Source organism: Sesamum indicum, linkage group LG6 (assembly GCF_000512975.1).
Source record: "Sesamum indicum cultivar Zhongzhi No. 13 linkage group LG6, S_indicum_v1.0, whole genome shotgun sequence".
Classification (NCBI taxonomy): domain Eukaryota; kingdom Viridiplantae; phylum Streptophyta; class Magnoliopsida; order Lamiales; family Pedaliaceae; genus Sesamum; species Sesamum indicum.
Window position 1 is genome coordinate 7,553,501 of NC_026150.1, and position 13,553 is coordinate 7,567,053.

The 13,553-nt window shown below is 37.4% G+C and overlaps 1 protein-coding gene across 2 annotated transcripts; it reads left to right on the forward strand.

The window, feature by feature from the left end:
- On the forward strand, nucleotides 863-11,669 carry LOC105164013 (ATP-dependent zinc metalloprotease FTSH 7, chloroplastic). Of its 2 annotated transcripts, XM_011082557.2 has the most exons (14): nucleotides 863-1,012; nucleotides 1,145-1,993; nucleotides 4,178-4,243; nucleotides 4,323-4,457; nucleotides 4,594-4,659; nucleotides 4,995-5,180; nucleotides 5,297-5,383; nucleotides 5,472-5,585; nucleotides 5,667-5,791; nucleotides 5,872-5,980; nucleotides 8,161-8,286; nucleotides 9,631-9,954; nucleotides 10,058-10,181; nucleotides 11,055-11,669. In XM_011082557.2, exons 2-14 carry the CDS (start codon nucleotides 1,163-1,165, stop codon nucleotides 11,177-11,179), a joined length of 2,418 nt encoding a protein of 805 aa, XP_011080859.1. In that variant the 5' UTR covers nucleotides 863-1,012; nucleotides 1,145-1,162; the 3' UTR covers nucleotides 11,180-11,669. The 2 variants fall into 2 exon arrangements, with proteins under 2 accessions (XP_011080859.1, XP_011080858.1); XM_011082556.2 differs by having other exon boundaries at nucleotides 863-1,993.

Below are 13,553 nucleotides of genomic sequence, written 5' to 3' on the forward strand. Positions count from 1 at the left end.
GAGTCCAGAGATACCTTGGGCCTCCGTCTTTCATCTTCCGCAATCTAGCCCTCCAGGTTGTTGGGGCGGGCAACCTTTAGGCTTTGTTGTTTTTCTTGGATTAGGCCTCCCTAATGCCGTTAAGTCAACTTAACAGAGAGGGACAATTAATCTATATTTAACAAATAAGGGGGGGGGGTTTGCCTATTTTTTAAATATTTAATTTAACAGAGAGGGACAATTAATCTATATTTAACAAATAAGGGGGGGGGGTTTGCCTATTTTTTAAATATAGGGGGATTTTTTGTTGAATTTTTAAAATACAGGAGAATTTTATGCTATTTAGCTTTCTTTTTATTTTATGCATTTTTGCACTTCCACCGTGTTATTGAGCTGATCCACTTCCTTTCAGGAGGACGCCGCTGGTAGTGGCAGAGGGTTCGGCGGAGGGGTAGGTGGCTGGACGTGGCAGGGGTTGGGGGTTGGGAAAAATTAAAATATGTGTGTATATATACTATAAATATTTAATATTATATATATAAATGTGAATATGTTATGGATATATTTATATACAAAATAATTTTTATTCTTAAATTCATAAAAATCTTGTAAAAAAGGCGTGTGCATCACATTATAGGGGTGTTTTTCGCTTTATTTTCAATTAAATAAAGCTAGTAATCGATTTAATTGAATCTTAAAAGTTGTTCAAACTAAATGGTAACCTACCAAATGCCTTCGTTTGCTAGTTTACAAAAATATAAAGGATAAATTGTTGTTCTTTTTTTTAATAGAAATTTTTTCGCACAAAATCAATATTACATGAGGCAAAATGCATTTTTGCCCTTGTATTCTATGTAAAGGGAAAACAATTATCGCATTGGGGTTTTGATGCAAATTTCCCTCAGAATGATACAAATCAGAGTCTGTGTTCGGACAACTCCACAAACAAACCAGAACAAAAATTCGGATAAAACGAAAACATAATCGTGCACTATTTAACGGTCTAAAACCACCGTCTTCGGCAAATCGAACGGTCCGTATTGCCGTTCTCCATCCCCTTTTTCTCTCCCACACATCTCAGCGAACTGAAAAAATCTCCTCCTTTCTGTAAATGTATTTATATCCATGTGTTGTGTGAAATTTAGTTGATTTTTTTTTTAATTAGATCTTTTTTCCTCCAAGTATGGCTGCCGCGATGGATACAACGATAATCTATAGACGAATTTCCGCGTTTAGACACAACAATCCGAGCTATTTGAACAATTTCTCCTTCGTCTGCAGTCGATATAGAGCTTTCCATGGAAGGCCCAGTCGTCAACTCCACGATACGGTCTCTTTTCGGTTGCAGCCTAGGGTTTCCAAGCTTCGTGGATACTTTTTGAAGAATCATCTGAACTGGAAATTCGCCAAAATTTATGCGAACAGTCCTCGCGAGCACGACACTGATACGACTGATAAAACGGAAACGAACGGGCCCGAAAACCCGAAAAAGCAGGGAGCCGCTTCGAGTTCGGGCCGCAGGGAAAAGCAGGGAAAGAACAACTGGTGGGGCAATAATAGTAACAAATGGAGGTGGCAACCGATAATTCAAGCGCAAGAGATGGGTGTTTTGCTTATACAATTAGGAATTGTTATGTTTGTAATGAGATTGCTCCGGCCCGGGATTCCGCTACCAGGCTCCGAGCCAAGGACTCCTACAACGTTTGTCAGTGTTCCTTATAGCGAGTTTTTGAGTAGGATTAATAGTAATCAAGTGCAGAAGGTGGAGGTTGATGGGGTACACATTATGTTTAAGCTAAAGAGAGAAGCTGGCGTTGTGGAGAGTATTGTTAGTGAGGTGAATAAGTTGCAGGATTCGGATTCTTTGTTGAGGAGTGTGACTGCTACGAAAAGGGTAGTCTACACAACAACGAGGCCTGGTGACATCAAGACGCCTTATGAGAAGATGCTAGAGAATGATGTCGAATTTGGGTCTCCAGATAAGAGGTCTGGGGGATTCCTGAATTCTGCATTGGTAAGTTGTTATTATTATTCTTTTTTGAAATCTTTGGGTGATTTGCTTGTGGATTGACTATTATTTGGTTGTTTTATGACCAAATGTTGAATAATTAGTATCAGAAAGTTGCTTTCTTCTGGGAATATCATGTTGTTAAATGTTCTTACCTATGAAGATCAGTGTTTTTGCATTCGTGTTGAACCATTATAAAGAGACTTATTTGGATTCTTTAGGCGTATATCTTCAGAAATGTTTGACTATGCATTTATATTAATTTTTAGGACACATTATATGGCTGCTCTGAGCTTTATTACTGTCACTTTCCATAGTAGTTAAGGGCCCAAGACGCACCAATGCTGAATATGTCTTGAACCTCAGGTTCAGTATATCTATGAATTTCACAAGTATACCAAAGACAAGCAAAAACTGTTGCACTTGACTTTGTTGGCGACCTGAGCATTAATAAGTTTTTAATTCCTTCTCACACTATTTTGTTTGAGGCCTTAGCATTTGATATTCTTCAACCTAGCACAGTGGGTAATTAGTCTTCACATCAGTTAAGCTAATTACTGAACATTATGTTGTTCGTCAGTGACGAGCAATCACATGAGAATTCCATTATTTTCGAGAAAATTCTAATTAATCAACAAAATCTGTAAATTTCAATAGTTCAAATATTAATCTTAAATTTCAGTCCAGTTAATAGCGAAATACTGAAATACGAAGTTTATTACATAAACTTATAGCGTCTGGCCTATTGAGCAAATTTTGAGGAAATGCATGAATCTGAGCTCTTAAATTACAGAAAATCTTTTAATTTTAGCACTAAGCTCATTTAATTTCATGAAATTAGCAAACTCACAGAACATTCAAAAAATCTTAAGCAAATTATAGTTAATTTCAATGAGAAAAAGGTAAGGACTTGTTTTCTCTGTGCACTGTGCAGAGAGAAGATTAGAAAAAAAAAATGGAAAAAGGAAGAAAAGGAAGGAGAGAAGATGAAGGGAAATGAACAAAGGAAAGAAACCTGCGAGAAACCTGGTCTATTCCATGTCAGAATTTTAGATGAGTGAAGATAGAAACACAAGATGAACATTTACGTGGTTCGGTCATGACCTACGTCCACGAGCAAATGCTCAAAGGGATAAATCATATTATTCTCTCTTAAATTTGATGATATAAGCTCCACCTGTTTATATAGGTGAATTACATATGTGGATAATATAAAATAGAGAAAATATCTCCAAAATCAAATCATATAGATATAACAAAAATCACTATGATTTTGTTGTGATTTTACAATTCTTTGGAGAATCAATTCATGATTTTCAACATCTTGCATTTTTCTTTGTTTAATTTTTTCCCATTTTTCAGACTTCTGTCCACCTCAACTTTTATGATGGCTCTATCCTTTTGAATTAACTTAGGGAACCTTCTAAAATATCTTATCTCCACTTGTTCACATGCTCATCTGGTATAATCCAACCGATTCAATAACCTTTCATCATCATGTGCACATCATTTTAGCTTGAGTACTGACGCAAGTTTTTCCGCTGAAAATGCATGAGTCTTCTTTTGTTGCATTCATCTTGTGGATAGAATGAATCCTAATCCATGTATTTGTTGTCTGCCTGAACTTTCTCAACTGTTGATACTTTAGCTGTACAAGCACTGTTCCTTCGTTCCCTTGGCTCTGAAATGTGGAAAATCATTGAAAGATACAGATGTTATGTTGCTCTAGTTTTATCTAATTTCCTGGTAAAAGTTAACTTTGTTCATTAGTCTTACGATGACACATCAGATTCTTGGAGTCTGATGAATAGTTGAACCGTGTGAGCCATGCAAGCATGGCCATTTTATTCACTTTAACCTTATCCTTCTGATAAAGCTGTTTACATGATATGAGAACACGAAATGGGTGGCAAAACTTATATTAGATTTTATCTAAGATGTCATCCATAAATCAAAGTTATTTTTTCAGCTACCCTCTGCTCTTTTGAGAAAAATATTTAATGTAAGTTATGGGATTTTACTGCAGATTATGTGTTTGTGTGTGTTCTGATTGTGTAACATGCCAGGGTATCTCCTAAAGGATGATGTCAGTTGCCTCTGTGAACATCTAGTTTATTATTTGACTTGCACCATGACTGCACAGATCGGCACATCCTTATGAGATGGTTCATTATTTTTTCTGTTCTACAGATAGCTGTGTTCTACGTTGCAGTGCTAGCTGGTCTTCTTCATCGTTTCCCTGTAAGCTTTTCTCAGGTATGATCCATTATGTGTAGATTTGTTTCTGAAAGAAAACATTATGGACACAGTTTGAATGTAGCCTGCAATTATACAGCACACACCAGGGCAGCTTAGAAATCGCAAGTCTGGTAATTCTGGGGGGACCAAAGTTTCTGAACAAGGGGAAACTATTACATTTGCTGATGTTGCTGGTGTTGATGAGGCAAAGGAGGAGCTAGAAGAGATCGTGGTATGTTAGACCTTCCTCGATATTTGATATTATGTACTAAATCATAACAAACTGGTATTATTTTAACCATGGATTTCTATTCTTATAGGTAAGGAGTTTTATGTCATTGTCTGATCTTCTGCATTTTATTGGCCAGGAATTTCTTAGGAATCCGGACAGGTATATAAGACTTGGTGCACGCCCTCCTAGAGGTGTTCTCTTGGTGAGTTATTTTCTAGCACGTTGGCAGCAGAAAGCAGTATAGCGAAACATAAAAGTAAACTTTGATTGCCTGCTGAAAGATGCTCAATGTTGCTGGAGATTCCTGATGATCTATTGTAAAAAGAATATATTTCTTCACTGTCTTTATGAGGCATCTCACTGCGCATTCAGTAGATCTTTCGCTAAGGAATGTGTTAGGTCCTAATCTGGTTTCATCTCACTTTCTTTTGTCTGTATAATTAGTGCTAAACTATCCTTCTCTGTGATACTTTCTCCCTGATATATGAAATTCACTATAATCTTGATGCAGCTCTGGTTGTGTAATTTGTGGTACAGGTTGGTTTACCAGGAACAGGTAAGACACTTCTAGCAAAAGCTGTTGCTGGAGAAGCTGATGTTCCTTTCATCAGTTGTTCAGCAAGTGAATTTGTAGAACTGTATGTCGGTATGGGAGCATCTCGTGTCAGAGACCTCTTTGCACGGGCCAAGAAGGAGGCTCCCTCCATAATATTCATAGACGAGGTTCCTCTTCATCCTCCCCAGTCGTTGTTTCTGTTGGGTTTTCCGTAACCTGTAGGCTCTCTAGGAATATTCATTTATGATCTTCATCTTCTCATTAGCAATTCCTCATTTTGTAGATAGATGCTGTAGCCAAGAGTCGTGATGGTAGATTCCGGATTGTTAGTAATGATGAGCGGGAACAAACCTTAAATCAGCTGCTAACTGTATGATTTTTGAAACCTATCGTTTCTTCCTTAAGCATCTTTTTAATATTGCTCAGGGCTGATAAGCTTTCCAGAAAACATACTGCAGGAAATGGATGGATTTGATAGTAACTCAGCAGTGATTGTCCTTGGAGCAACTAACAGAGCAGATGTTTTAGATCCTGCCCTCCGCCGACCGGGTAGATTTGATCGAGTGGTTATGGTAACTGGGCCTACTTTGGGATTCTTATCTAAAATTCTGCTTGTTTCTTTTCCAATTTTCTGTGCATAATTTTGTGTTTAGGTAGAAGCACCTGATCGGGCTGGAAGAGAAGCCATTTTAGAAGTACATGCTTCCAAGAAAGAACTTCCTCTTGGCAAGGATGTTGACCTGGGTGATATTGCATCCATGACCACAGGTTTTACTGGGTAATTATTCACCATTTGACTTCCTGATGTGTTGTTGCCCTTAAAGACATATTTAAAGTGCTTTTTCTGATATCATGCAGGGCAGATCTGGCAAATTTGGTAAATGAAGCTGCATTATTGGCTGGAAGGAAAAATAAATTTGAGGTGGAGAAAATTGATTTCATTCAAGCAGTAGAGCGGTCAATAGCGGTAAATAATGCACTTCATGTTTTTCCTCTTTGCGCTATGGAATATGCCATTCTTTTGAATATAGATGTGCTGGTGGATTGTGGAAGTTGGGAGTTGAAAATTGTAAGGTGTAAATGTAAATTTTGGTGGTGAAAGTTAGTATATAAGACATGGAATGCTGTTCAAACTTGTTTGCTAGTTGGGCATCTAGTGAAATCTTTTAGGTTCTCTAGCATGCAGTGTACTCTTTCAGTGGAGATGATGAGATTCTATTACGGTTCTTCACAAATCATAGTTGAGCTTCCATTTTCAGCTCAATGCAATTGGAACAAAGTTATAGTGTCTGCCTTGTGAATCATGTTTTGATGTTATTTGTTTTCTTTATTAGGATTCAATAGATTTTGATTCTCCTTTCTGTTTCTTTAGGTTTGATTCTCACGGAGTACTACCTTTCTGTGAAGAAAAGAAAAAATGATTTTATTGGCAAAATCTACCCTCTAGATTTTCTTTGTTTACTTAATTAGTTCTGTTAGTTTTTTTTGACTGGAAATATGCATGTCAGAAGTCACCGCCGTATGGCTGAGCAGCAATTACTAGCGATTCTGGGTTCATGCAGGTGAAGGCAGTCAAATTACTAGTTCATGTTCGGTCCCCTTTAATCAATTGTTTGTATATATATACACCAAAATACTTTTATGTTCTGTCTTCACTTTCTTCCCTGACTTCTCGGACTTATCTCCTTGCTTTCACATATCCCACAATGGCTCACATATCCCACAATGTCCAAGGCCATCATGCTGGTGGTGCTTGACCTGCCATGACAGACACACACCCAAATGTTTTGGAAACCTTAAACAAGTGTGCAGAAAACAAAGTGTAAGAAAGGGGTATATGGTAACAGCAACACCAGCAGTAAACCAAAACAACTAAAACTCTATGCATAAACTCTACGGAACCAAAAAGCCCCCACTCTAAAATTTTCCCTGATTTCGGAGTCTTCAAAATCAAAACCAAACAAACCTGATTCATGATTGTCACCCAAGTCGCCTCCTTATTGCTCACCACCTTTGCACATGCCTTTTGATCTTTATTTGGCATTGGCTCCACCATGGCAACTTGGCATTGATCTTTATCTGAGATGGAACTGAAATTTGGGATAGACAACAGAGGTGGTGGCAGTGGTTTAGATGAAGACAGTGGTTGTAATGGTAATAGGGAGGTTTCAGTCATTCAGTTCTAGTTTCATATTGATTGTAGGAGTGGATAATTATTCTTTTCATGTTAGATATTTTAAAGATTTTTTCTTTTATGTTTTGAATATTTAAGTGAGGGTAAATTAGTCATTTTAGTACTGTTTTTTGGTCTTTCAAGAGAGGAAATTTAGGTTCGAGATTTTGGTTAATGAAAGGGAGGGTTAAAATAAATCTTTTGCGAATTTCCATTGGAGATCCTTGTAATTAACCAAAAGAATGTATGTAGTAGCAGTTGAAGTTATACATCATTGTTCTGTTGTGCTGAATGCATGACATGTAGTACAGAAGGTGCAAATGGACCAATGATCTGACCTGAGGCTTCTGGCTTGGCTTATGACAATTTAGGCGGGGCTTCATCTAGCTAATACTTGCATGAGCCTAGGTGGAAATCTCTGCTGGATACTTTCTTTAATTTTTTTATTCAATGCTCAAGTGTGGAAATAAACGGCTATGGGAAAGAGGGAGAATACAGGAATGAATAAGAGGAGAGCCTAGCTGCATTTGTGTGAGATAATGTAATTATTCAGTATATCGAAGAATCATTAATTATGCTCCTATAGAGCTTTGACTGAATTGCTCTTGCTTTATTCTCCTATACAAAAGCTCTTTGCCAACCTGAATTTGGTTCATATCTGGAGATAGGAAGAAAGAGCAATGAAAACTGTAAAAGTAGTTCTTTTTGGGTGTGTGTATATCTATATCTATATATATATGTATATTCAGTAAATTTTTGGAAATAGACTTTGTATATTAATTTTGAATGTGAAAGACCCATTTGGTTAGCTAATCCTTATCTATCTTGAACTTGATTGTTTTGAAATAATGTAAACAGGCCAGATAAGCTCTTACAGCAATAATCATTCTCACATTTCCCTGAGTTGTGGCATTGCCATGGCTCTGTTTGGTTATAGCTTCTGAAGTTTATTAGGAGTTTGGGTCATGTTACAGGGGATTGAGAAGAAGACAGCCAAGTTGCAGGGCAGTGAGAAGGCTGTTGTTGCACGGCACGAAGCTGGTCATGCAGTTGTGGGAACTGCAGTTGCAAATCTCCTTTCTGGACAACCTCGGGTTGAGGTAATTACAGTAAGCTGTTGCTTTTCATTGGGCTTTTTTCATAAGTTAAGTTTAATGTTTTGATTTTTTCACCTTGTTTCCCTATGCTTGGATTAGGCCCTGTTTGGTGGTGGATTATTTGGTTATTGAAATAATATATAAGAACATACAAGAAATGATAGGCATTGATAATCAGTGATTTCTTTGGTTGGGGTTCGGGGAAGGTGGCAGTAGTGATCCTCCTGGAGCCATAGTTCAAAGTAGCAGCAATAATTTTGGTTGGATGTGGCCTATTGGAATATTATTGGCGATACCAAAAGGATGCATTATAGGATGCTAAAAACACTAAAAATTTTGTAAAATTACAATTCAAATCCAAGTACCACTCATTAGTATATACTAAGTGGTTTTAGAACAAACTTTAATAAACAGTACTCGCAAACTTGAATTTGTAACAAGAAAATAGTTCATTAGCAATAGTAATAAGAAGATATTCATTATACATGTAATAGTACATTACGTAAATCATATTATGAAGAGTTTCCAAAAAGAAGTGTAGATTTAATTATCGGATACAACGTTCTGATAATATGATATTATCGGATTCTATTACCATAATATCCCGATACGCCCCTAATATTATCATATTGGTTATATCATCTCATGCTATCAGCTATGTACTCGAAGAATAATAGTTATTGATGGCTGTAGGATGGGCAAGGGCCGCCGCGGATAAGTATCTACCGATATATTTGGATATCAGCCAATTCTTTGAATGTGCCTGGAGCTTGAGAAAACTGACCTTTTTGCCAAACTATTATGATATTACCATTATTATTTAGAATTTGAGGGCCAAAAGACTCGGCAGTGGAGAAACAAAAGCTGTCCCTTTTGGCTTCTGTAGTTTCCAGTTTTAAAGCTATCCTAATGTGGAGGTTCCTTTACTAAGAAGTCATCCCAGAGAAGGGCTTTAATGATTGACAATGCTTACAACCAGTCCAAGAGACATAATCCCTCATCTATATTAGTTGGGATGTTGGCTGCACTCCAAATTGCATTGAAGGACATTTCATTGCTCAATGATGTAGTCTCATCTAGCTTTGAAGCGTTTATTGTGCATGTCCTAATCTCTCGATAAAGTTGAATTTGTTCATATGTTACCATGTTGTGAAATGTCAACTTTACTAATGGTGCTGCTTGGCACTAGGTTTTGAAAGATATACAAGTGTGAAATTGCCCATTCAGGCATCGTTGTTATTTAGTTATCTTCAAACTTTCTTTAATGAGTCCCTCCTGATTCCTTGGGTCTTAATGAACCAAAAAGTAGCAACATGATTTATCTATGCATCACTTTGGTTTCACCAGAAGCTAAGCATATTGCCGAGATCTGGAGGAGCACTAGGATTTACGTACACGCCGCCAGCAAATGAAGATAGGTATTTGCTCTTCGTTGATGAGTTGCGTGGGCGCCTTGTTACTCTTCTTGGCGGACGTGCAGCAGAAGAGGTTATTTACTCTGGACGTGTATCGACAGGTGCTCTTGACGATATACGACGAGCAACAGATATGGCATACAAAGCAGTGGCCGAATATGGTCTGAACGAGACCGTAGGCCCTCTTTCATTGGCAACTCTTTCTGGTGGTGGAATGGATGAGTCCGGAGGATCTTCACTGTGGGGGCGGGAGCAAGTACTACTATACATTTTGTGTCTCATCTTAATTTACTTGGGCCCGTATTCAGTTTTTTGCTAATCCATGGCATCTGTAGTGATTTTAAGTTTTAACTTGATAGGGACACCTGGTGGATCTTGTTCAGAGAGAGGTGAAGTCGTTGCTGCAATCCGCACTTGATGTAGCACTCTCAGTTGTTCGTGCAAATCCTACTGTCTTGGAGGGTCTTGGAGCTCACCTGGAAGGTAATACATTACTGCTTGGTTAGTCATTGTATTTCATTGACATCTATTCAGTGAAAGCTCTGAGAACCTTGAAAAGAATTTATGCTTCTGAAGGAACCTACTTAATTTTTCCGTACTCAAAGCACTTCAAAAGATAAAATTAGCCATTGAATTTCATGCAAGGGAGTTAGCCAAAGAAAACAAATTATGCTAAGTATGGTGGATAATTAAATAAAAAGTAAAATGTAATCTTACTTCACTCCGTGATTGCCATCTTTATCCCTTCTTCATTATAAGGAAAACCCTGTGCATCAAGCATGTTATTTCACAAAAAATATGTGCTTATTTAGTCTTGTGTCTTGAGTTCGCGGTATTTCTATTTTCCATCAAAACCATGCCTAACTAAGATAAGGAGTTGCAGTATCCTAGCTTGAAATCTGGTAGAAACCTGCTCAACTTTATCTCAATTTTCGTCCTTCGCGTTCCCCCAATCAGAAAGATATAGTCTACTACGCTATCTTCCTATGAATTGTGGAAAAGATTGGAGAGTTAATTTCGCAACAAAAATATTGCATTGGGATACTTGATACAGAAAACAGAAATTCATTATCTCCTCTACTGCATTGACATTGCCTTTCATTTGGTAGTTCCTGGATGGACTTAGAAAGGGCGGTGGGGTTTGCAAATTAATTAAGATGGATTTGAATTGCTTTTCTTGAGGGTTTTCATTTATCTAGGACTAGGGAGCATCTTTTTCCCAGTCTCAGAAAATTTGAATGGGTTTTAGCATTTATCTTTTGAATGAAAAAGGGAAGAAACGGAAAATATTGAGTATATTTTCTTACAAGAATATTTTGGAGTAATAATAATCTTCTGGCAACAATATGATTCTAGAAAAAGAGAAAGTAGAAGGTGAAGAGCTGCAAGAATGGTTGAAATTGGTAGTTGCTCCAGCTGAGCTTACATTCTTCATCAGAGGAAAACAAGGGTCTCTCCTCCCGCTGCAAACAGGACCTTGAGAACATTATTTCTGTCCAGAGCTCCATTATCTACAATGAGATGTTCGCTCGAATTATCTACCCTCTCGCAAGCATAGCCATGGTCCTTGCAAATTCTATCTTGCCAAAGTGTTTGACTGGACACACATGATGGTAACAAACTGGGTGGTGAACGTCTTACTTTTCTGGCCTTGTATATGGATCCAATGACACCAATATAGTCCATTTGTACAGTCTACTTACTGGAAATGCATGTTTGAAGATACGAAATGATATTTCTAAAAATCATAATGTCGAAAAGAAAAAAAGGTTGATGTTATTCAAGAAATTGTCTCATTGTCACAGCTCTGGGTCTATCGTGTTGCTGTGAATGTGGTAGTTGTTGTGTAATTGACTAAGTTCTAGTCATATACTGTTGTACATTTGACATTTTTTTTCCCCAATCGTATAGAGATTCATGTATAAATTCATTGAACATGTCAACTGACCTGTGCATGATTTCTTGTGCAAATTGATGCAGAGCCCTGCAAACAGAGAAAAATTTAGAGATAATTTCTGTAGGAAGAAATGATTTTTTTAGAACAGGTTTTGGGAAATTGAGGTATGCCTGGTTCTTGTATGTCGTCCTACCTATGAGAAAAGAATGAGAAAGAAAAATTAACGTTTACTCATGGATATAACATCCTTCTTAGGCAGACAATACAAAACTCAACATGACAGCCTGCATGGAGCATCTACTGCCTTTGTTACTTTGTTTTGTTTGATCATGTGCTTAGCTGTGGTTCCAGTTATCAGAAAATAATAGGTATTGTTGATATTACAAGATTGGTAAGGACCAATCCAAATACAAATCGGACAATATCCGAACCATGACCACAGATGCAATGAGTGTCTTCCCCAGCGATCCATTGCTGGAACAAGGCATAAGTGTGCCCGTTGTGAGCATACTCCTCTAGAAAGATGATGAGCATTACCTCCAGATCGCACTCCTCCAACAATGTCGCCTCTTGATAGCCACACTCTTCCAGAGTGATGACTAGTCCCTTGAATAGGAGCGTGCAAATCTCAAGTAGGGCAAAAGCCCCCAAGGACTGAGATACTCTAGAGAAGAAGCCACTCCTCCAAGAGCGCGCTCCTCCAGCAAACCAATCAACAACTCTCTTGGAAGCGCACTCTTCTGTCATGGTTGGGAGTGCCACCAACAAGAGTGCACTCTCCAGGGCAGTGCTCCTTACAAGAGTAGGTGTAGCCCATAGTGCACTTCTTTATTGGAGGTTCCAATGGATTCAACACTCCTGATGAAGAAGTAAGACGACATTTTAGAAATTTTTCCTCTAAATTGTATCTCATTGTTCGCTTGCATAACATCAGGTTGCAAGTATTTTTATAGGCCTAGATGCCTACTAATGATCATCGAATTTTGTACACGAATTAAATTTAAAATATGATTCTAAACAACAAACTCAATTTTTGCTGGTCTTTAGTAAGGTAGCCATAATTTTCTATAGAAAATTTCAATAGGATGCAAATATGCCATTTGAAGCAAGATCCATAGAGCTTTAATTCCAAATGTGGTTTATTCAAAATGAAAATGGTTTGCATTCCTGAAACACGTCTAAAAGTCTCGTAAATATTGTCATTGCTAAAAACAAGAAAGTTTAATTTTCATATTGCTGGAGTATCTTTCTTGTGGATCTTTGTAGATATATCTGTGTGAAGAGTATTGAAGTTCTCGACTTTAATCTCTTTGTTAGCATTGCAATCTCCAATACAATAAACATTGCATACATATGTTTGCTTCAACTATGCAACATGAATTCTTAGCAAGAGCAATAACTGATTCATTTTTCACCAAAATTATAGTTGCTTCACCTTGTGGAAAATAAAGTTCCATCCAACACTTTTTAGTCAAATTGCATGGCATGCTCCTGCAGTTGTAGCGACGTACCCCGATATACATGTTGACAAAGTCACAATTGGTTGTTTATTAGAATACTTTATAATTGCATTGTATCCAAAGAAAAATACAAATTCAGTAGTGGTCTTTTAATCATCAACGTCCCTGTCATAATTATCCAGAGCTCTAAGAGTTGCTCTTCTAATGGTATCTCCACCTTCCGATGCCCACCGACTTTTAAATTTATGCTAGTATATCTAAAATCATAACTTTTTAAATCTCAAAGATGGAATGTATAATACAATCTAATCGTGTATATTTATTTGGTGTAGAGTTTCATCTTCGATTCTATCAAATCATAATAAGACGACTAACTTTTGTGAAAAATTAAAACCCCAGTCAAAATAATTTAGAGGAGAAGGGGGCATGGCCGAACTTTTTTATTCTTTGGCTTCGTGGAATGATGATGCATGGCTGTCCATTCCACCCTTTATATAT

What these genes read in the sequence shown, in the direction of transcription:
- LOC105164013 (XM_011082556.2), top strand. Translation starts at nt 1,163, where the DNA reads ATGGCTGCCGCGATGGATACAACGATAATCTATAGACGAATTTCCGCG. An exon ending in CCTTAAATCAGCTGCTAACT is followed by an intron (nt 5,384 to 5,471) that starts GTATGATTTTTG and finishes AACATACTGCAG; the next exon opens with GAAATGGATGGATTTGATAG. An exon ending in TCTTGGAGCTCACCTGGAAG is followed by an intron (nt 10,182 to 11,054) that starts GTAATACATTAC and finishes ATATGATTCTAG; the next exon opens with AAAAAGAGAAAGTAGAAGGT.